The sequence below is a fragment of the Desmodus rotundus genome, chromosome 1 (genome assembly GCF_022682495.2).
Source record: "Desmodus rotundus isolate HL8 chromosome 1, HLdesRot8A.1, whole genome shotgun sequence".
NCBI lineage: Eukaryota > Metazoa > Chordata > Mammalia > Chiroptera > Phyllostomidae > Desmodus > Desmodus rotundus.
Window position 1 is genome coordinate 185,713,026 of NC_071387.1, and position 25,346 is coordinate 185,738,371.

General features: G+C 39.9%; 1 protein-coding gene across 4 annotated transcripts in view; it reads right to left on the reverse strand.

Moving 5' to 3' along the window:
* Nucleotides 1-13,045, reverse strand: part of CTNND2 (catenin delta 2) — an 822,756-nt gene extending 809,711 nt beyond the window's left edge. For 3 of the 4 annotated variants that reach the window (XM_053913908.2, XM_053913912.2, XM_053913905.2), the window contains exon 1: nt 12,388-13,043. In XM_053913908.2, the coding sequence (XP_053769883.1) occupies nt 12,388-12,424 (37 nt within the window). In that variant the 5' untranslated portion in view covers nt 12,425-13,043. Of the gene's footprint in view, nt 1-12,387 lie in introns of all 4 variants that reach the window. The other variant, XM_053913918.1, reaches the window with a different exon arrangement.
* Nucleotides 13,046-25,346: the final 12,301 nt, after the last annotated feature.

A 25,346-nucleotide genomic window follows, 5' to 3' on the forward strand; every position in this document is an offset into this window, starting at 1 on the left:
CGTGGAGGTAATTAGAGTTAGATCATGTCAGGAGCCGAGGCCTTCAGGAGGGTCTTGGTGGTCTAATGAGCGGGGAGGGAGAGAGGCATGCACCGAGGAAAGAACAGATGAACACATAAAAAGAGGGCAGCTATCTGCAAGCCAGCAAAAAGGGCTCTCCCCAGGAACCAAATTAATCAGCAGGTACCTTGATACCTTGATCTTGAACTTCCCCGCCTCCAGAACTGCTAGAAATAAAAGTCTGTTGTCTAAGCACCAAGCCTGTGATATTTAGTTATGGCAACCTGAGCTAAGACAGTCTCTAACACTGTTTTCATTCCATGAAGGCCTTGCAAAGTCAGGTCGCACCATTACAACAGTCAAGCCATTGGGCAGTTTTCCCCTACCTTCTGTGACTGAGGGGCACGTGGCATATTCTTTGATTTGGATTGAGGTAGTATTTATGCCACTCAACATGGTCGTCAGTTATCCACTCAGTGCTACAGAGCAGTCTCTAGACCTGCTGTCAAAAGGTTCTATCATCTTTTCCTGGTGAACCAAAAACAGCCTCCCAAATTCTTCTGACATAATGATATTCTGCATAACACCACACATCTGCACATCACAACACCTAAATGTCACACTGCATCTGTATGTTTAGCTTGGCATGCACAGGCAGCTTAGCTTCTTGATATGATGATGGCCAACTTTTCCATTTCAAGAGAATCACTGCAAAGTGTTGAGTACCGCGTGCATGTACAGGGATAACCCACCTGCTTTCTCAGTGTCTTGTAGTGGATATACGAGCAGCCCTACCTTTGCCAAATGCCCAGCAATATCTAGTTTTGAAGATACATTAGAAGGGAACTTATAAGTAACAATGCTCAACTTACTGAAACTACTCAGCAGGAAATTTGAAATTACTCCTATAGTACATGGGTAGCTATTTAACATAAATCATCGGCATACTAATTGAAAACTAGTAAGGTATAAATAAGAAATAGAATTTCCCCTTAAAGATTACAAGGCAATTCACTCCACACACAAAGGACATTGACAGCAACTGTGCAAATAGCTGCATTCAAGAGCATCTTCTTTGGGTCAGAACTGGAAAACTCATCTAGCCACCAAATCCTGGACCTGTCACATCTCAATCAGTTGGAATGATAAATAACTGTGACAAACAGCATGCATTTTTTAAAAATCTTTATTGTATTTTTCCCATTACCGTTTAGTCCCATTGTGCCCCCCTTCCCCCAGCAATCACCACACTGTTGTCCATGTCCATGAGTCCTTTTTCCTTTTTGCTCAATCCTTCCACCCCCTCACTCACCCTGCTAGCTGTCATCTGCTCTCCATCTATGAGTCTGCCCCCATTTTCCTTTAAACTCACATGACATCACCTACCGAGTTTCTCAGAATAACCACACATGAAAAATGCTACTATGGGTTCAAAAATCTGTTGTGTTGCTTTCCCAATTCCGATCCTCACTTTCAAAAGATAAAATAGGAGAAAGTGCTTGCGGTGACTAACATGCCATACAACTCAAAGGAATAACTTTGCTCACATTTCCTCCCATACCCTGCTCAACCCCAGATAGCACCTTATTGGGCTGTCACCCTGCTCTCCCACTTGTGACTCTGCGTCACCTGCCTTTCTGTAGGTGTAACTGCACCATTGTAAAATGCATAAGCTGTCAGGCCACCAGGAAGAAGCCACACGCACTCATGTTATTACACCATGTAAATGTAAAGTAGTTATGGTACTAAAAGAACTTGAGCCCTGGTAGCAATTAATTCATTTTACTAGAACCGACACGTAGAAGAAAGGAAACAATTTCAGACCTGTGATGGGAAAGGGCCACCTAAGTCTGAAATCCTAGTTTGAAAAGGACAGAAGTAGCTAGTTACCCTTCAACTAGAAGAAATGTATAAACCACTGGGATAGGGACAGATTTTCTAGCTCTGGAGTAGCATGTGGTTTGCTACTATTTATAACTTACTGCTTCTTCAAAACATATCTTCAGCCCAGTTTATCGAATGAATGGATTAATCAATGAGCAATCAACCAGACCATTAAAAAAAAAGTTTTGTTGCCAAAACTAATTCAAGCTACCTGCTTCTTCTCACTTAAAATTTCCACACTTTTCACTAGGTGTTAACCAAACTCCCACCCCCTCTATCAGACTCAGCAGAACACACTCTTCTTTGCCCAGAGTCTGCATTTGCAGACGAAGAAGGGATGTTACCTGTCACTCAAGCAAGTGTCAGTTTCTCCCAGCCATTCCCTTGCTCCTCTCCTCTCACCCTCTTTTTCTTTCTAGGGTGCACATGTACAGGCTAAGGGTACCCCATGAATCTTCACAACTGCTGAAAAGACATATGGACTCACTATACAATTTGTCATGCGACCTGCCCTCAGCTCCAGGAAGACTTTAGATTATAAGAAAAAAAGAGCCATACCTGAAACCGCTCTTAGCAGAGTGCAAAATCATGATTAGCATCTCCTCTTGAGCACCTGAAACTTTGCTACTCATTAAGAAACATGCTCAACGAGGTATACTAACCCCCATTTTGTACTTCCTTCAAAAGTTTTGAGAGGGGAACCAAATTGAAGCGTTATCTTTTCATGACTTACACGTGATTTCTTTCCATTGGCAGGCTATAGTCAGAGTGATCAGAGTCCTCTGAAATTCTGTTCAAAGTATTTAAGGAAATATGCTCAAAAAATGGAAGCCAGCTTCAGTTCACACTTCTAAAACTGTTCTGATAAAGCCTTCCAGGCGCCAGACTCAGCAGCCCACCAGGAGAGGAAATAATATTCTGGGGACATTTGTACAGACTTCAATCACTGAGGAACAATGGGGCTACATTCCACTCTCCTTTTAAGCAGGAAATATCTGTGTGAAAAGGAAAAAAAAAACAGAACTTTTTGGAGCCTATTTGGTATGACATAATTTTTGAAGTGGTATAAAGAAATAACAGGAATTACTTCTACTGATGGATAAAGGAGAATTCTTCCTATAGGCAATACCCAATAACATATCTTTACAACCACAGGGTATTTTAAAACCATTTCATAATGGAGGTCAGAGGTTTAATTCTACAGGCAAAAAAATATTTGACTCCCGCTCACAGGAAAAAAAATACCTTATTTCTGGTACGCATCATAAATTCCAAGGAATGTATTTCATATTTAAATAGTCATCATGATTATGCCCTCCAAAGCATTTTCATATGAATTATCACATCACATTTACACACACAGAAATGGGAATTTTGATCCCAATAAACAGAAGAAATGTAGGCACATATGCGAGGTGACAAGAGAAAGCTAGCACCAAGCATGATGTTAATCCCAGAACTCAGAATCCTAATCCCATCTTCCCTCCAACCGACCCAAAAGCAGCCGAAAGTAAACAAGCGAGTCTTACCTCGTGAACCTTTCGGACAATGAAAACAACAGTGCACACAGAGCTCACAATGATCAGCTAATTACTTCATGTGCTAATTACTGTCCTAGGATTTTAGGAGCAATGGAAAAAAGAGACAGATTACCAATATGGGATAGGGGTGGGGGTTGGGAGAAGCATGGTCCTATGTGACTAGGTACATTGGATACATGATATATATGTCCATAAAGGCCTATGCATATGATACTGGAAATTATGTATCTGCTTAAGAAAAGCCCTCTGACTTACTGTTCTCCAAGAATCTGAAACACACAGAGAAGGCACTACCAGAGGACTCGCGGCAAAGTGACTCTAATGCACGCGGAGAGCTTCCACCTGTGAGCCCCAGACTGCTGCGAACACCTTCCTTTCACACGGAGGTCCCTGAGCCTGTGCAGGTGCGTAATTACGCTTTATGTGGAGAAAGCAAAAGCCGGAATTAGAGAAAAAGGTATATCATCTTGTTTATTTAACCGTACAAACAGCTAAGTTGTTTGAGGTTCACTAATATACTAGGTTCTCTGCTATGTATTTTAAGTCCACAGTTCTTTCATTTGCCTTCCCAACAACCTGAAGACACGGGAATTATTACTTCCTCTCTACCAACAATGACAGTAGTAATTTAACCACTTGCTAAAAAAATACGGGAACGTTGTGACATGATTCAATCAAGTTGTGATACAACTATTAAGCTATTTCCCCCGCCATTGGCTGCACTGCTATATTTGCTACCGAAACACACAAAATCAGGGAGCTACAGAATACTCCCTCAAAGAATACTCCTAGGGAGAAGGTATACTACAAGCTTTAGAATTATTCTTAAAATAAGAATAAAATGAGAAATAAACTGATAAAACATAAGACAAAGGCTAATGTAATTACTATAGACAAATAATACAAATCGATACTAAGGCAAATAAACCACTTGAGAAATGTTCAAACAATTCACAAAAGATTTGGGAATGCGTCATAAACTTATATAACATTTAATTTCATTCATAGTCAAAGAAAAGCAAATTAAATCATAGGAAAATAGAACCACCCTCATCTAATTAGAATTTGTTGTTTGTTTGTTTTTAGTACCCAGAGTTGCCAACACCACGGGGAAACTGGCATACTCCAGCTTTGCCAAAAGAAATACAAATGTAAATTACATTTATATTTCTTAAGGACAACTTGACAACAATACTAACAGCCTTGAAAACATCACGTTCTTGGAATTAATCTAGAGAAATAATGAAAACTATTTAGCTTTAATCACAGCATCATATATACTGCCAAAGGAAAGAAAATGCCATCAGTATCCAAAAATAGCAACTTATTTAAGTAAATGATGTTACAAAAAGAATAAAAACCAGACACTAAAAATGAATACCAATTAAAAGCCTCCCTATATATTAAAAAGTAACAAAACAGAATATGAGATATCTCCTAAATTAAAAAAATATAGATGAGTTAGAATTTCTGATAAAAATTGAGTCATTTCTGGGGCTTGAGCTCATGCATGAACTTTAACTTTTTTTTTTTTATCATTTCTACATTTTCAAAATGTTAATGACCACGCATTCCTTCTGAAAACAGAAAAACATTTTTTGAAAAAGAATATTCATTAATGTGCTGAGGAGTTCTCGAGAAGATACCAGCTTGCTAAACCTACTCAATACAGCTTAAATTTAAAAAGACAACCTAGGCATGGCGCTCATTAGAGCGTGCAGAAGATGCGCTTCATGAAGAACGACCCCTGTTCATCTTCAGTTAGGCGTCTAGCTGATGTATGAGATGTATCCCAAAGCAAATACATACTACTTGTAAACATTTAAAGACATGCTTTTCCTTTGCAACATATGTCAAACAATGATGCATCTGATGAAAAGATTGTATAAAAAGAACAACACAGTTGAAACCCGGCCATAACTGCTATGCTTTTGTGTTTGTGTGGGCACATGTGTGGCATGTAATCTGGGTGTCATAGTCAATAGTTGTTTGCCTGACTTTCTTCTTCACCTTCAGTACCATGAATACTTCTCATATAAGTTATACTTTGAAAAGATAATTCATAGTCACATATAGCACCCCTTTTGACCGAGGTGCCACGACGTATCTAGGCACCTACTGTGGATTTCACGCTATTCTCTCAAACACAACTCAAGCCACACCATCTCATTTACACTCCACATGCCCCTGGCTTCCTGCACCACCTTGCAAGTCCTGGGTAAGTCTGACATGATTTCTGGACAACTCCTCCGCTTCCTCATCCAGGGACTCCAAAAAGACCATGCTCAGCACCAGTGAGCACCGTGTTAGAGATGAGAGACTGCATTCTGGCTCTTTTCTATTTGCAAGACTTGGTTTGCTGCCAAAGACATTGCTCTTCCTGGAAATTAAATTATTCTGTGTTACTGAAGGTAATAACTGCTATGTTACTCTAATGTTTGAAAGCCCAAATAAAATATTTGAAAGAGAAGAATAAAATTTATTTTAAGAAGTGAGCTTTTTTTTTAGGTTGAGTAGTCATGCTTAGAGTCAAATAAAACATTGGGTCTATTTGGAAATTCATTTTTTTCTTCTTTATTGACAGTGCCCATGATTGCTCCTATTAAAAGTTAAAACATTAAGCAACAGCCAAACTCTAATTATCAACACTGACACAGAAAGTGCCATGGACGAAAGCTATAGTGGATCATCATTTATGTATGGTTTGGGAAGTCAGATTTTGACTCTGTCCTTTCTGTGCCTAATTCTCATCACTTCCAAAGCCATCCAACTACTGGCAGTCAAAATCTAACACGGGGCGTAAGGAAGAAATACTGAGTGAGTTATTGTAAAGGTAGCAATTCATAAATCTGCTGAATTTCATGGACCATACTCCCTATAAATCAGCCGGGACGTTAGACACTCCCCTGATAATTCCTGATACAGTGTCAAAATACCATGAAATATTTAAAAAGCTCAAGTACTAGGCAAAATACTGTGAAAGCTATTATATCCCGAATTCTTCAACTTGGATTCTTTATAAACCATGTCATCGAGGAACACTTCTTCCCTACTTGTGATGCTTCCTTCCAGGTGAAGGGTACTTAATGAATGGAACACGTCTGGCCTTTCTCCAGCCTTTCACTTTCCCTGCCTCTGAAGAATAAAGGCAGCAGGCTGGCTTGCTCTACCTTCCTCCCCTGGAGATCTCCCTGCTTAGAGAGAGCAAGGCTTGGGCTCTAGGGCTCAGAGGCAGCTCTGTCCCTGTGAGCAGGGAGGAAGGCCGAGGTCCTGGGATGTCACTTGGCATCATACCAAACTATATCTAATCAAAACTAACATTTCACCTCTGGTGGCTACTCTCTATATTTTTTCTTCCAATATTCCAACTTACTCAAAACCTAGAAGTGCTGGTGAAGGTGATATTTATCAATATCCTTAAAGATACAAAACGCTCCATATTTCTGCACATTTTGTAATTTAAGATAAATATGTACCTTTCTGTCATTTATCTTGTTTCATATTTAAATGAGAAAAGATTAGTCAGTATGATAAGATCATGGAGAGGCTCCTAAACTAAAAGAATAAATTATATAAAACCTGTATAGCAAATGAATTTTTTTAATATGTGCCTATTGGATCCAATTTCTAAGGGGAGTCAAAATAACCACATTAAGCAAAACTGTTAATAATGATAAAACTTTAATATTATGCTTTATCATTATCATTAATGATAAACCCTTACTTACGCAGGACAAGTGTATTTACCAATTTAAATGACAGAACAAACTATTTCCATAATCTAATGCTATAAGATAACCAACCCATTTACCTGTTCCTGTATCACTCAAAACTTGTAGAAATTTTGATACATTTATTTAACCAAACATAATTGGCTCACTTGCTTATTTCATCCAAAAAAATAGAAAGGTCTTTTATTATAACATGTATTTTACTCTGGTAACTTATAATTGGCAGTGACTCCCACAACAACACATAAATTTGAATATAAATAACCATATTTATTGTCAAAATGTTTTTCTGACTGAAGATAAATTAGTCTCCTGTCACACAGGTCACATTCTGTAACAAATCCTGAGATACATCCCGGCGTTATTATAATTAAATCGGGTTACTGAAGTTAAGAGCCGTACTTTGCAGGAGCTGGGAGTAATCATACCCGTATAAGTTGGTTACTTCACTGAAGCTACTAAAAATGAAATAACATGTGAAAATGACCATTTATTTTCAAAAGGTACCAATGGACATACTTTTACTTCTTTTTCAAGAACTTGACTTTAATAGGAGGTGGAGTGGAGCAGGGTGGGATGCTGTGGGCCTTTTACTTATGTAACACGTTTAGCTGTTTATGGATTCTTTTTTTGTCACGATATTGTGACGCTCTGTAGTTCTAAACAGAGCAGACATTTAACACTGGACCCCACCAGGAGTTATGCTTATTAAATTATATATAATATTCTTTGATATTAACTGTGGAAAATTTAATTTTAATCAGGTAATAATACAACACTATTAAGAGTATCAAAGTCCTGCCATTTCTGCCAATAAGGTTATAGTTTCTCTTTAGGAGATAAATTTTACTTCTCTTTTAGCTTAATACTATATGTATATATAAAGGACTGTCATGTTGCAGAGTAGAAAATTTGACATATTTTATATGTAAATCTGCATAATAAAGTAATATTACAAGGTGAGTATCACAATATTACATTATAGGTGAGAACATAACCATTTAATAGCCTTTGGTAGAGGGAGGTGGCCTGTATAACATGTTTTTATTGTACATAAATGAAGCATAGTATCCATCTGAAGATATAGCTATACCTCTTGTATTTCTACAAATGTTTACAATTTACAAGCCTCTTATATACTCACCTACTTTATGTGAAACCTATCTTTTGAGATATTTTGTCTTATTGTACCCATTTTATAACTAAAATACTGAGCTAAAATCTGAGGATCACATAAATGGCCAAGGACTGAGTTAAGAAGAGGCAGAGTTAGGATCCATCCAAAGCCAGTACTCTCTCCACATGAATACCTACTGAAAGCAGAATAGAAAACAGCACCACATTAATATATATTCCAATATTATATATTATATATATATATATCTCACAATATTACGTATATATATTTACTTGAGGGCACAGCTCAACTTTTTCTCTAGACATGTATTTGTAATTTGAAATAACAATAATGGAATAATAAGTTTCAATATACATAATTCCCTTTACAGATAACTTTTCAAAAATCTTGCCAAGGGATACAGGTGAATATTCGTCTAACATGAGAAGTGTCTGGAATGCGCTGTTTCACTTATTTAGCCATTCTTTCCAATTTGTCAGAAACTAATTGATACAGAATATAACTCCAATATCCTAATATAGCTAAGAAATTTCCTGCAAATCAATTAACCACGATATGGAGCCTGAAATTACATTTAACCACTATGTGATCAAAAGATAAATACCTGGAGGTGTCACAACTGCACAGTTTTGTTATGAGTCTTACCATTATTCATGGACTAAAAGCATAGTAGGATAAAATACTTCTGTGAGTTTCCTGTGTTGAAGGTGCTGTTTGTGAATATAATTGGATTCACTAAACCCAACCAGGCAGTTTATTTAATCAGTAAGCTAGACTGGCAGACAATGTGATAGAAACTATTTATCTATGACATGTTTAATATTTTCCATTAATATAAAAAGCTGTTGCTTTGGCACATACCCAGATAAACTTGAAGCCAGCAACAAGTATCATGAACTATTCCCACTCAAATCAACTTTTCACCCACATCCACATGACACTTATCACAAAGCCACGAAAAGAACTGTGGCCCTGAGGACACCTTCACCATGGATGGCAGAAACCAACTGGAAAAAGGTGGTTTGAAAGTGTGTTTCTGAATCGTAAATCAGCCAGCAAAGACCCACTATACCAAATCTCCCACGAAAGTACTGGATTTAAAAATATTTGTTTTCTCATGGTGTTTGTTCATCCTCTGAATTACAGTGTTTGAGTTTAAGAATGCTCAACCATTTTATTTTAAAAGTAAAAATCTTTATTTAAAAAAATGGAAATTTTTAGGAAAAGTGATACTAGCAACACCCATTCCCCACTGGAAGAGGGAGAACAATGTTCACAGAGAAACGACCATAAACAGGTGCTCCTTACCTGCTTCTGGTAAATGGTCAGAAAAAGGAAAGAAAAAGAATACTTCACAACAGTTCCTAATGTAGTGCAACAGGCTTGTTGCAATCACACATAGGGTTCATACAAAGTATTTACCTGACTTTGTGGACCAATAAATATACTACATTATTTTAAACCTGACTTTAATGTTTCTTACATAAGGACGAACTGATGAAACTACTCTGGAGAACTCATCACCAATTCCACATCAAGGCATACACACAAAAGACAACTCTGACAAAGCACAACGGTAACTAGCAAGTTCTACGACATTCTCAGGAAGAGCACTGCATATTCAATTACATGTTAAAAGTAGTGTTAAATTGGACAATATTATAACTTCATTTTTAATTGTAAAGGTCATCGTGAAAGTGATATTATCCTTAGAAACTCTTTAACAAAACTAAAAATTGCATTTTCCACCTAATATCATTTGCATTTCATTTTTCTCTCTAATGAATCATTTCACTGGGAGAAGGAGTTGGCCTATGAAAGATGTGAGGTTGATGGAAATACTGTAATTTGACAGTGCATGACTTTTATTACAAACGATGGAAACACTAGTGACATCTATAAAGATTAGGTTGTACAAGTATACAAACATACACCAAATTAAATAACTCCTTTCCCCAAGACTATGACAATTTCATTAAAGCAACAACCTCATGTAGTCACTGCAACTGCCATTCAATCAGGTGCTATCATTTTCAACCCACAACATAAAATAAAACTCACATACACAGCACATGCAGTTTTCCCCATGCCTCTCAGCTGCTCTCTGTCTGCACACATAGGCAGAGAACAGTATCTACTAGTCCTTTAAGAATCATGTTTAAATCTAACAGTAGACTAAAAAGAAGAGAACAATGAATGTCTACATCATATATTGCTTGTTTTTTAAAGAAATTTTATGTTGAAACCACGCAATGAGCAAAACAGCATGTTCAAAGTGCTCTTGGAAGTTCTCTGGATGTGAAGAAGGTGAAACTAAAGGGATATTGATAAACCTGGTCACACGCTCACTTCGCTCAAGCTGGAGAGACCTTCCTAGTCTTTCAGTAATGCGCAGACTTCTTAGCTGTATAATTAAAGGCCTCCCAAATGGCAACATCCGACTCTCAATGTAATCATCTTCATTCAAGCCCTGAGATCTTGTAACCATAGACCAGTAAGGATGTCTCTTAACATTCTCCCCCAAAACAGTGAAAATGGATTCTGCATGTGGCAAAGAGATTTTACAGCACTTGAAAGCAGCTAGTCCATATGTGAGGATGCCCGCCCCTATCTGGCATACTTCCCCTAGAGTGGTGCCCAGAATCATGCACAGTTTCATCCCTGTAATTCGATACCAGTTATATCAAATACTTCATGGGATTATATTAGTGGTACAGCTCCAAAGCCGTTTAATCCTGTAGGAGAATTACTAACACCAAAGAGATGAACTGAATTACCAGCAGTGGCCTAAGGTACTGATGTAGGGATGCACAATGAGGTAACTCTTAGGGTAGTTTCAGCACCTCCCTATTTCCATGGAAGTCGCTGCAGAAAATTCCCAGCGTTTTGAATATCTGTCACATAGTTCGTAAAAGTGAAAATCTCTGCGTGTCAGGCCCACTATTACGAGTATAATGTCTTCCTCTTCTTAAACCAGCATATTTACTTGATAACATTAGGCATGCATGTTAATAACACCTTTCAGGGCCAAAGCAAACCAGATCAGTTCAACTGAAGTACGCAACGGGGGAAAAAACACCTTGGAACCACAACCTGCTCCTCTTTTTCTCTTTTTCCACACCCTTCACTACTCCCACATTTACAGCGAGACACAACTTTAGGCATTTGGGAAGTAACTGTTCTTTGTGGGAACACCACACACACACACACACACACACACACACACACCAACCCCAGAGACTGTTTCCTACCGTGCAGACCAGGAAGGCTGCACCACCTCTAATGACTTAATTCAGAACGTAGTGGCTCCAAGCAGCTGAGTAGCAATCGATGGAAACACATTACCCACCAGAATAAGAGGAAGGTCGGCAAAAAAATAAAAGCAGCTTGCTTTTACCATTAATTACCAGTCACCCAAATATCGCATCGCAACCTCCCGTACACATCCACACCTTTCCAAACCTGGGTTTCAGGCGGCGCTTTCCAGAGCTTCGCTCTCTATTGTCAGGACGCAGAAGCCCCCGAAACCTGTGAATCGAGCTGAAAATGCTTGCTCTGAAACCGCTAAATATAGACCAAGGGGCTGTGGGTCTGGCAAGCAGCAGAAGACCGAAGGAATGGCCATGGACGCAAATGACTAAGTATTTCCATTTTGTTCCAGCCAAACATCGTAATGACATTGAACATAAGGGCAAAAGACCGGAGGGAAGTCTTCCCCACCCCCACCCCGTCTTATCCTCTATATTAGGGACGTCATATATGCAACGGGTATGTTCTTGAGGGCGGCGGGGAGCAGTATTGTTGGTGTTGCCCTATATACGCCTCCTCTGGGGGAGAAGAGTGGCAGGGAGGGGGAGCACGCAGAGAAGCCACTTGCTAACCGCTCCAAGAAAGACACTAACCCTGGCCCCCATTCTAGGCAGAGCTGTCTCCGAGAGGGGACCCAGAGCAATCGCGGTCCTCCCCGGGCTGGCAGGACCACGCAGCTGCCGCTGCCACCGCCAGCCGGCCGGGAGTCGAGGACCAACCCCCACCGGCGGCGAGGAGGACGAAGGATGCGCCTGGCCCCAGCAGCCCCGCGCAGGCAACTCACCGAACGGCGCGGCGCCCGACTGCTTCCTCGAGAACATGCACCCGCCACCAGCGACAGTTTCTCAGTCCGGGGAAAGGCGTGAGCGCCGCCGCCCGGCTTCAGAGCAAGGTCCTGACCTTGCCCAACTGCAGCATCTTCCGCTTTTGTTGTCTGAGCGCTGCCGCGGGACAAGTGATGCTGGCGGGGAACAGGGGCGAGCGCCGCGGGGGAGAGGCGGCTCCCCACGCGAGTGCGCAGCGCCCGGCCCGGCAGCCCTTCAGAACGCGGCGACCGCAGCGCCCCCTGCCCGGCTCCGCGGGCTCCGCGGGCTCCACGGGCTCCGAGGGCTGGAGGCTCCTGCGGGCTCCTCTAGGCTCCGGGTACCGCTGCCGCCGACCGGGCTGGGAAAGCCGCCGCCACCGCCGCGCCCGCCGCTCCAGTCGGCTGGCCGCCGCCGCGGGCGCGAGCCTGGGGCCGCCGCGGCGCCCGGCGCCGAGCGCTCCCTCCCTGCGCCCAGCCCGCGGCCCGCGCCACCTGTGCCGCCGCCGCTGCCTCCGCCGAGGGAGAGGCTCCTGCCGCGGCGCGGCAGCCTCCACCTCCACCTAAGCCTCGGCGGCCGACTCGGGCGCCCGGCAAGTGAGGAAGCGTCCGCCCCGCCGCCCAAACCTGCCCCGGGCGCCGAGCATGCCCAGTGCCGCCGCGAGAGCGCCGCGCTTCGCCGTGCGCGTTCCACTTCTCCTGGTTTTCGTGGCAGCAGCTACAGCAGAGAGAGGGGAGGAGGACGCGGGTTGGGAGAGGGCCGAGCATCCTTACGAACGCACACCCTCGCCCTGAGATGGGAGAATGCTCGGGAACCTGGCGAGAGAGCTGGAAGGGACCCGGGGAAGGCCTGCAACCCCAGTCTGAACCGGTTCTCAAAGGGCCGGTTCCTTCGTTCACGGGCCAGATGCTGACAGTTTACTGTGTGGGGCAGCTGTCACCCGGCAAACAAAGGGGTGAGGGCGGAGGGGGTTCTAGAATAGCTTGTATGTACACTGCGGGCGGGGGAAGGGGCAGGCTGAGTGCGAATGCGTCTGGGTGGAGGTGGATGCGCTCGGATCCTAGGGTTCTAGAGCAAAGGAGGCGGGACACCCGTCTGCAATCTTCCCTACAGCTCCCTTCCAATGTTCGTCACCTCCAGTGCTGAGATTAAACACGTTCTTGCAGGTGGAAAGACTTTCTTCCCCAGACAAAATCCTTCTGGTTTTCAATCTGGAATGGATTAAACTTTCTTCAAGAAAGACCCTTGTCTAGTCTGGAGCTGGAATGCATTACTAAGATAGGGTTCTCCTCCTCTTGCTCCCGCTCTTCCTTCTTGCTACTTCAGCACCTCGGCCACCTTCCCTTCCTCCTGCTCTTTCCCCTCTCAGGCTAAAATGGAAAGCCTCACCTGTTCCTTTCCCATAGGCTTTCTGTACACCCTGCACTGTTTTCTTCATTTTCAGATTGGTTTTCTCTATCATCTCATGTTTTCAGAGCTCGTTGACTCCATCCGCACTTCTCTATACCTCTCTTGCTAAAATTCAGCACGTAGAATCACCGTAGTAAACACTGAAAGGCTGTTAGAAAACGAGACCCGTGCAATGTGACAAGGAAGTCCTCTGGGCCTTCAACGTGCCCCTTCGCCCAAGCAGAGTACAGCCTGCCCAGAAGCCAAGGCAGGTGACTCTCCCAATTAGGCCACCACTCACTATCCCCCATCCTGTAGATCCATCTCTCCGCCCCCCCCCCCCCCCCCGCCCCCGCAGTCTGGGGTTGTGATCTCTCCACTCCACCCCTCTCCAGAGCTGGATTCTGACCCCCTAGATAAGCATGACAGAGCACAGGAAACTGTACCAGAGGGGTTTGGGGGCTGATGAGTCTCCGCAACAAAGTGCTTCTCTTTTGTGTCAGAAGACATTATTCGACAAAGTCATGTGATTTGAATATTTATTCAGGGCTATTATTTATTGTACTTTGGAGTAAGTAGAATATAGTCTGAAGCAAGAGCAAATGGGGCAAATTTTATACAGGTTAAATAGGTAAAAGCAAGGACTTCTGAGAGCGGTGCAAATGTCTATCTTTAATCCTTCTGCCCCAGCGCTGGATGTGTACAACAGGCTTGGCCTCGCCTCCAAAGGTAGTTCTCCAGCCTAGCTCCGAGTTCGAAAGTCAGCTCCATATTGAAATAACTCTGATTCCTGCGAGGGAAGACACTGCACAGCCATTTTTCAGCACATGTTGAATTATATTTGCCATTTCAGTTGTCAGAAAGGCAGTTCAATTACCGTGGAGTACGTGGTGCAAGAGGAATTAGCAACACAGTATCCATTAGGCCCATTACATTTTAAAGTGTTCAGTCTGTTCCCACCTTAGCTTTGCTCAGATTTTAAAAAATATCTGTACTCCTCTTTGTATTTTTTAACTCAAGAAGTCATGTACAAGGAAGGGGGGATTGCACACATCAGTTACACTTGGATTACATTTGAAATAGGTGCAGAGAGGCTATCTGCCGAACATGTCTTTTATGTCTACGTAGATCTAAGAACATTGTTTTCTAAAGTTATTTAGAGTCGTGTTTGACATGAGCAACAACACACCTTATTTTGTTATTGCAATAATTGGAAATGACCCGCAGGCAGTCTCTACAGCCTTCTTCAGAGGGTGGGCAGGGCCGGTGTTTAAGCAAATCAATCAGTGATACCCTGGACTACTGTGATTCAATTTGCTCTGTGCCTGATTTCGCTGGGACATGTGTGACTTCTATTCTTCTAAAATAATTTGTAACTTAAGATATTAAATGCACAACTGGATAATATTAAAAAATTGAAGTGAAAAGATCATGTGTGCTGTTCGATTTGGGAACAACTCACTGCTGCCACCTTTTGCCTCGTGCTTCTGATCGTTCCTGCAAAGAGGACTGTTCTGAATTCCCTAGTTCACTAGAAGGCCAGCAAATTACTCGCTTATTATGTCCAAATTATAGCACTCGATGCTAGTTAAAAAATATTTATTGTTTCTTCTGTTTATGTATCATCACAACTATGTGATACAGAAATCACATCTAAATACTACGTCCTATATCTCTTGACTTTTCAAACCACTTTGCAAAATTTGAAGCAAATATATTTTTATATAGCAGTTTTATTGAATTTTATGAATAAAACCCAATAATTAAAATACTTTACAAATTTATGTATCATGTTTTATAGTTAAAATAAGCCAATTTTAGGAGAGTGAACCTCTGTTCAACTCAAGGCAATTTAAATATAGTTCCTCATCTTGCTGTTGAGGTCGAAGTAGAAGGTAATATTTCTGTAATGTTTAATGTGAATTGCCCATTGATAAACAGAAATTTCTCATGTTGGGAGATGAAGTGCAGTGATCATAAGGAGAGTAATGACAGGCCCTAAGAATATACAATTTAAATTTTAAATCAAAATCTCTGCAATAGGATCCCAGTAGTGTCAATAACTATATAGGTATATACATATATAGTGAGGAGCTAATAACACAGTTACTTGTCATAAAAGATATGCATTTGTTACTAGAGAATGTTAATCTGTTTTCAAAGTGTTTATATCAGAATAACATTCTCAAATGTTACTCTGTTCACATTTTAACAGGTTGTTACAGGTTACATTTGTTTCCATGTAGTTAACTAATTTGAATTAGCCATGTTAGTTAAAATCAATGTGTGGGTGATTTTACTATTTGATTAAAAACTTCACACTTTCACACAAACTAGCTTTCAGTACAGTTACTACTCAGATGATGGTATTATTCATTTACTCATTCATTCATTCACTGGCAAATGTTTATTGAACTTCTACAGTGGTTCAGACACCAGCCAAACTTTGGAGAACCAAGAGAAAACAATAGGCAAGGCAAAATCCCTATCCTTGTGGAGTTTAGTGATAAGTTGGGGTTCTTGGGTGATGGAAGAAAAGGAAAACCACTGAGAAGGTAATCACACTCAGATACCTTCATTTCTTTCTGTCTATGTCCTATGGGATGTTGATAATTCTTCTATTCAATTCTTTTTCTTCCATGTTTTCTTGATGTTTTTATTTTCTCCAAGGGCTTTTGTTTTTTATGCCAGGACAGAGGCAGCATGGTGAGAAAACAGGACCTACAGCACTGAAGCAAAGCAAGGAAGAGGGATATAGAGAGAGTGTGTTTGCTAGTGGCTGGGGTTCTTGGAGATGCAGTGGGGCCAGAAGAGGACTCAATAGAGGAATCAGAGAGCAGTGGCATATCTAAGTGAAGGACTCTATCTGTGAATCAGAAGTCACAATCTGTATTAAAATGTCTAAAATCGGTGTAGACTGGCCAGGCATAGAGAAGGTTCAGCATTATTGACCAGAATTGGAGAGTAGGTCAGAAGTCTAGGTCAACAGGCATTGATGAATTGCATACACATATAAAGAAGGCATTAAATAATGGAGTGTGAAGTTTGGCACAGAATCTTGGTAACAGGCATTGGCAGAAGGAGAAATAAGCTGTGCTATGATTCATCAGCCATGCTTATAGATTTAGTAGGTTTCTAGAGGATGAAGGAATTGGCTCCTGAAATTGACTGGCTTGATGTCTACAGAAAAGAATAGGAAGGAGAAACTGCATAAAATGAAATTCAAAGAGTGTGCAACAGGGAGTTTTTGCTGAGGTTCATTTAGGCTTAGAGGTTCAATGACACTAAGACAAAAATTACAGAAAAAAATTACCATTGGTTGGTTCAGAATTGCCCTAGCTTTGTTCGTAATATTAACAGCAACCTTGGCAATAGTGTACAAGTCACCCAAAGAACACTTCTGTATCAGTCTGGTTTACAGCTGTTCCTGTCGGGCCGGTAAGGTGCACAGGGACAAGCACGTATGGATTGGTTAGCTCTGCTAGCCTGGTTGTGACCCGGCATTTACACAAAAGAAAACCTAGTATTTTAGGTGTCTCTCTGTTTATTTCTTTTCTAGATTTATGTTGAGGTGTTGTGTAGGTCCTTAACAAAACAGTTAATGTCTATGAATTTCTTTTCAGAATAGCAGAGTAAGCATTACACAGTATTTGTTATGAAAATGAGGCATTGGGTTTCAATAGGTTTGCGAATTAAATACCTAAATGATTCATTTAAGAAAATTAATATCATCTGGTATGATCATATATAGTCTAGCTCTGGGAACAAATTGTAGGCTCATTAATAAGTCTTGATCTCACCACTGATCAGGTAGTCTGTAAAAAATAAAAATTGATTAATCCCATGTGCTGGCCTCAAAATTGAGTAATCTATAAGGGTGATTTTTCCTCAGTCTCACAGTCTCTCATTAAGAATCCTAAATATTTGTTCATATCACCATCTCATTGTGTTATTTGCTTTAGAATTTAGATTTGGCCTTTTGGATTCATTTATCCTCCACTTTTTCAATTCATTCTTCTGATTAAGCCAGAACACTGATTAGTCCCAAGTCTCTGCTGGTTGCCTTCCCAATGTCTGTCCTCCCATCTGCCTTTGTGCAGGACCCGAATTTTGTTCAGAAAGGCCTCTGACGACCTGTAAGACAACACTCCCCAGCCTGTCTTGCTGCTATGTATAATCAATCAATCAGTGACACCAACTTGAGTGTCTCATGAATGTTCACGAGCTGTTTGTTCGCGTGAAAGGGGAGCCTCCTCCATTGCTTGTTCCTTCACTCTTCCGACAGTCTGCAATGCAGACTGAAGGCTGGACTTGGCCCTGCCACATAGTAACTGTACATTGTCTATGCAAATGAGGGCCATAGACCAAAAGTGGCTGAGCCTAAGATAGGAGGAGCCCAAGATTCTGAAATTTTTGTGGAGCCACAATGCCAGTTTAGGAGTTTTGCCCCCTGAGCTTTTTATTATTGGAGAAAAATTAACCTTTATTTGGTGAAGCCATGGTAGTTGTTTATTGTTATATGCAGCCAAATGTAATCTCTTATATATACATACTGTAATCTCTCTCCTCTGCTTATTTTAGTTGTATCAGTTTCTTTTGTGATATGTTTTACATGTACATTTCTAAAGATGTTTTTCAGTTAAATAAATACAGTCTGAAATCACATGTATTAGAAATTAACAAAGTGAATGGCAAGAGATTGTTGTCACTGACCAGTAAATTAAGCGACTGGTCTCTTTCATGTTTTCCAGAAAACAGTGCACATTCCAAAATCAAGTTACTCATTAACCTTCCATTTGATTACCTATACAATAAGCAGAGTCTTGCATCTTAGATTGTTGCGTGAGTTGAGTGAATGGGTCACACTGTGGACAACAAATGGCACTATGCCTGGTCCTTGGCGAGCGACTAAAATATTACATCTAATACTAGTGATGACATTAAAATAGCCTTTTAATTCTGCTGGTTTAGCCATGATACCAACACACACTTGTTGCCTGATTGCAGGTATCTCAGTCATCCAAACAGAGACAATGTCACCTTGTTAAGCAATACTTTTCATGTTCATTGTTTACTAATAAGCACCAACTGAATTTCTGCCATTTTCAGATAATTATATCTTGCAGACTAATGAGGAGAGTTTACACTGATCGTCATTTTGTAAACAGGTTGAGTTTATTGCTTTCACTTAAATTTTAGGAATTTAAAAATGCATAACATCCATACCAGAGACAACTGGCCTCCCTATTTATTATACTTCAGGGTGATATGTATCTTTATGCACTTTAATTGGCTGTTCCATGCAATGTATCACTTTATTTTATCTGTTGATAAGAATGTTATCAAATAGTTTCCATATCCTTTAAGATTTTTTTCTGTATATGTACATGGAATATGCACATGGCTAGTTAGATTTTATATTTCTTGCAGAATTGTCAGGGGTAAGAATATCTAGAAGAAATTTCCAAATGATAGAACATTAAGTTTGCATAAGTGTTTTGTGGAACATTTACTTTTGTTTATAAGAGTAAGAAATTCTCAATCATAAATAAATTTGAAAATTCAGAAAACTGTGAGGAAAATTATAATCTCATGACCCAGAACTGAAACAGTTTGGATTAATTGTAGTCCACAAATGTGCATCTTCTCATTAAGTTAAAATTCTATTTCTGTAATTTTCCCATTTAGTTTTTTTATAATTGGACTTTTCTATTCTAAGGTTAGATTACTCTTTGTGTAGCCAATTTTCTATTTATACATTTGGTTATGATGACATGATTTGTCCCATGATAATAAAGTTTCAATTAAGATTGTTTTCTCAAGTTGTTGGAAACAATAAATACCCCAATGGAAAAGTTCTATTGCTGAATAAAATGGAATAACTTGTGGCAGCACAATATTTCTAAATTAATTAGAATTCTTGCACAAAAATCAAAGATATTTCTCTAAAACATCAGCACCTGCAGAAGCACAGACGAGCCAGATGAGCCAAGATTCCAAAAGAGGAGGACGTGGAGTTTGAACTGATGCTCTGTGTCCGCTTTCCCCCCGGGAACTGTTGCCTGTGCTAGGCACAATGAAAGAGACTGAGTCTGAAACCCTCTGAGCAGTGGGCCACTGTCGGAGACAGGCGGCAGGAAAGGTTTTGCTGGTTTCACACGGCTTCAAATTACAACCTGACCAAGATCCCAGTAAGAAGAGAGAAACAGACTGAGGCTGAAAAATAACTGTTTTTTCCTTCACAAACTTGTTAATTTCTGAAGCTGTACAGGGCTAAAAAGTTAAGCAAAAGGCAGAATATAATTTTAACAGTCTTGCTGTGAAAAAAAGAAAAGCCTTTACATTCAAGACTTTCCTGACCTTGGGTAGTGACCTTGGGAAACACACCGGATTCTTGGTTGAAATCCCTGGGAGACTGCTGTCTGAGAGCCAGGGGAAACAGGTGGATGGACATTTAACAGAACATAGCCCCAGCTCAACTCAGCGAGGTCCCTGATTGGATTGGAGGTGAACACGGGCATCTATCTATCTGACAGAAGAGAGAGTGAACCCTTTCAGGCAAACCTCCCCAATTATTTAATATAAAGTCTCCAGCATTCAGTAACATTTATTATGCAAGAAAAGGAGCAAATGACCCATAACCAATCAACAAATATGTAATAGAATTACAACCATATGTGACCCAGATATTAGAATTAGCAGATAAGATATTTAAAATAACAATGATTAATATGTTCAAAGGAAAATAGGAATGTAGGAAATGAGAGAGGAAAAGAAAACATGAAGAAATTCACCATAGAACTGGAATCTATGAGAAAGAATCCACTGGGAATTTGAGAACTTAGAACTATAATAACTGAAATTAATTTCAATAATAAATTTTATTTAACCCATTGTATAAAAGTTATTATCAAGTAAACATGTAACATTTGACAAAATCAACCATATTACAAATTTAAAGTGAATAGAATCATTCAGAGTATATTCTCAAACAATAGCAGAATTCAGTCAGAAATTAGTTACCAAGGAGACAAAATTTTTAAAAAATATTCTTGTTGTGAACTTGACCTATACTACTTCAATATAAATCTGCCTAAGAAAGCTAAATTATTTTCATATAAAAGATAAACAATGTACATGTATCAAAACCTGTTAGATGCAACTAAAATAGTATCTATAAAATCTATTCTGTCAAGTGCAAAATATATACCTGCAATAAGCTGCAGGCAATGTGAGGCTGCTATCCTTGAGAGAGAGGAGGCATGCAAAGGATGCCCTACTTTTATATGGGCTTTCTTCCCGGGAAGAACTTCTGGGATGTGGTGCATCTGTGTAGAATGCAAGCAAGGGAAGTGGTTTCACTGGGCAGAGAAGGCAGAGATTAGAATGTGGGGTCCTAAGGTGCCTGTGGTTTAGGAGAAAGAGAATTGGAGAAGGAAAAGTCACGGAGAGGAAAATCCAGAAGTTTCCACAGAGGTCCCCCTTGGGCCTCTTGACCAAACCCTGGATTCATGAGAGTGGACTAAGTCTTCGAGGAGCTAGTAGAGAGCAACCGCTGGGAAGCCATGAGCTGAGCAGAGATTCTGTAACTCCTTCAGTGCTATGGAGACTTGTTGCCAGGCCCAACCAGAAAGGAGAACCTTTATAAAGAAGTCAAAAATTGAGCTGACATATCAGAAAGGCCATTTGATAAGAGAGTGTGGGCTCAGTTAATTAGTACTCGAAACCTCAACTGCCAGTGTGATTGTATTTAAAGTTAGGGCCTTCAAAGAGGCAGTTAAGGTTAAATGGTCATAGAGGTCAGAGGTTGAGTTCTAATGAAATAGAACAGGTGTCCTTATAAGAAGAATAAGAAGAGGAAGAGACACTGTGAATGTGCACACACAGCAAAAAGGCCGTGTAAGGACGCAACAAGTAGGCGGCAGTCTGCACGCCAAGGACAGAAACCTCAGAGAAACCTACCCTGCTGACACTCTGATCTTGGACATCCAGCCTCCAGGACTGGGAGAAAATGAATTTCTTTTGTTTAAACCAACTGGTATGTGTGATTTTGTTGTGGCAGTCCTAACAAACTGATACAAAAAGTGAAGCTAGATGCACCTTAGGCTTGAGGGCTGCAACATAGAGGTATGAGGGGAACACAACTATACTAGACTGCTTTGAAAAAAGTCTAAAATCAGGGCCTAGAAGCTCAATGTATTCCATTGGTACTTTACTATTTCCTAACATAAAGCTCAATATTTCTGAGGATAAATAACAGAGCCCAGTGGCTCTTCAAGATGTTATTTACAATTTTCAGAATACATTACAAAAACACATTGGTATGGAAAGAAAAAAGCAAACATATGCACACAACAAAAGAAGAAAGAAGACAATAAATTTGTTGAAAAGTAAAGATTGAAGAAATCTTAAAAGCAGAGAGAGTAAAACACATTCCACAGAGGAAAAGAGCAACTGGGGAAAATCGCAGATTTCTCAGAAAAATTTATGAAAGCATAAAACAATGTAACAAAATCTTTAAAATATAGAAACAAATATTAATCAAGAATTTGAAACCCATAAAAAATATCCTTGAGTCATGATGATGAAATAAAGACATCCTCAAATGAAGAAAACAAGTAGAATTCGTTGCTAGCAGTCTTGCTGTAATAGAAAAGCTAAAAGTTCTGCAGGTGTTCGGAAATGATACCAGAGGAAAACTTGGAACTTTTGGAAGTAAGGAAGAGCAACAGAAACAGTGAATATCTAGATAAATATAAAATATTCTATTACTCTCTTAAATATGGTTACACTATTTATGGCTGTTAAAATAAAAATTTAACATTTTTTGGTGTGGTTTCCCAAACACATAGATACAATGCATTTAGCAACTGTAACGTATGAGTTGGAGGTAAGGTAAAGAGACTTATATAGTTGAAAGTCTGCTATAGCTTTATTGAAGTGGTGCATTGTTTCCTCTAGCAACATATAATAAAAATAATACAATGAGATATTGTTAGAAAAACAGTACACCAATTAAATTGGAATATTAAAAATATTCAGGTACTGTAATGCAAACCGAGGCAGGCAAGGCAAAACAAAGGGACTAAAAAGAAGGGACAAACAGAACCATTGAATAAATTGGTAGATCTAAATCCTCTTATTAATAAAAACGTTAAATGTTAATAGTTGAAATGTTTAAAAGGCAGATATTGACAGTGTAAATAACATGGAAGATCACACTGTGTGATGCCTACTAGAGGCTAAATACAAAGACACGCCTATCCTGAAAGTAAAGAATGGAAAAGGTCTACCAGGCAAAAATAAGCAAAAGAATGCTAGAGTGTCCATATTAATGTCAGACAAAATAAACTTCACAACGAAGAGAATTTACTGAGATAAGGAGAGACATTTCTTCATGATAGAAAATTTAGGGTTGTATGAGTTGTGTGTTTTTCTTTAATAAGGTTGTTAAAGGAAGAAATTTTGAAAGGGGAGTAAGGAAGGAATCTCTGCTATCACAGATGTGTATGTCATGGGGGATATAAATTTTAGAGGAAAAGCACATGAGACTTGATCATGTGTTAAGTGGCTTTCTTAAACTGAAATGTGCCCTAGGAAAGTTGGTATGTACCAGAGGAGTTAGTGTCCCAGTTGGGGACTACTGGTTTACCCAGGGAGCTTCCATGATGCTTTTAAGGTCTCCATTCCAAAGCTGAGTGGTGGATAAATAGAGTTTGCTATTTTATTCTTTTTACTTATAAATAAGCTATATGTTGATTCAATATTAAAATTACTGATTGTGCAGTGGTTATGGAATATTTATAATACATAAATATAAATATGTAAAAACACATAAAATATGAAAAATTTAATCATAGAAATATGTTTAGTAATAATAAATATAACAATTTGAACAGCTTTGGAAAGCCAATATTCCCCTATCAAATCTGCTGTCTGTTTTACTTATAATATTCAGTTGGTTGGAATGGAGAGATGCTAATAAAATACACAGCATCATAACAGTTTTAGTGGTTATTTTGCAATGTATGTCAAGATTTAGAAAAACATTTGAACTTTTCTCTACTTTATGTAAAACGTTTATGAAGGACCCATTTTCTGTTTATTAAGCAGAGCATGGGAAATACAGTTGAACCTTCCTGTGATAACTCAGAGAAATAATATAAATGTTAATGCACTTCGATATCCTGATAGTCTCAGGTGTCATTACAGAGCCTCTTGCTCCCTATTAAGTGACCCTGGTCTCAGACATTCCCAAGCGAGAGTTTATCTTATCTGTAGGGGTTACTCAAATGTCTTGCTTTCAAGCTACACACCCATGCACACACACTGTCAGGATTCCTGTCTCCTTTTGTAACACAGGGCCTGCACGGGTAGAGTTTAGGAGACTTCCTTAGGCTCGTCTATCTTTATTTCACAGAAAATATAAAAAAAATATTTTGCAAGAACTTTCAGACAAGAAAATGAGTGGAAAATACAGAGCAGGATAATTCTGTGAAATGGATTTCTAGGGTTATTTAAGGGATAGACATACGCACGAAGAGGCCTCTCAGTGTCGTACTGTCCGGTAATCACAACTAAGGGCAACATCAGGAAGCCTGATATCAGGTGGGACATGCAGGAAGAGGAAGTCAAAGAACTGAAAGACAACTTAAAGCCTTAAAACATACTTCAGGAAATTAGCACAGTGGTCTACCATTAACACAATAAAATTCAGTGGAGAGAAACATCATGTTCTTCCTTAGGTGAACAGAACGGCAAGAGCTGGTTGAGCCTGGGAGCCAGCGACTCTGGGCAGCGATCCCCTCACTGGCTGCTCGCAGTTGGTGGGAAGTTTCGTGTTCATGGAACCGACTGCTTCTCTCTTCATTGGATCTATGTGGGGAAATTTCCTTCTAATGCCTTCATGGGAAGATTGGATTTCCTGACTATTGCAGGTTGCTGCTAATTCTACTCAGAGGCAAGCATTGGTGACCCCAGCTAATCTAATCCCCTACCTGCCCTAACAGCATCTTCATCCTTCTATCGTTGGACATGAAAATGAAGCACCACTTAGAGTCTGCTATGCCTATTGGACCGCTGACACCACCTGGAGCCCTGTGCAGAGTCACTTGAGTTGTGACTCTCTACACTGCCACCCTCAGCAGCCACCTAAAATTCAAGCCCTCCTGTCTCTTTCCTTCCCATTAATTGTCACCCTCTCACAACTCTTGGTCCTTCCCTAGGACTTTTGACTTCACACAGTTGAACTGTCCTAAATTATTTTTCACTAGTTTGAGTCTTACGATTATAATTCATGAATTTGTACTTCCAGTTTTTAAGAGACCTATTTTCAGGTTGACACACATCCTTAAATCCAAGTTTCATAGTTCTCTCTCTTTCCGTATGACTTATCATTGTTCCCTGCTAAGGATAAATTAATCTCATTTGTCTACATTATCTAAATACCAATATACTAAAGTCTTACAAAAATTTAATTTCAACTTCAATAAATAAATTTGCAGTAGTTGTTGCCCTAAATCAAGAATATGTGACCAAGTTGTGCTTAACT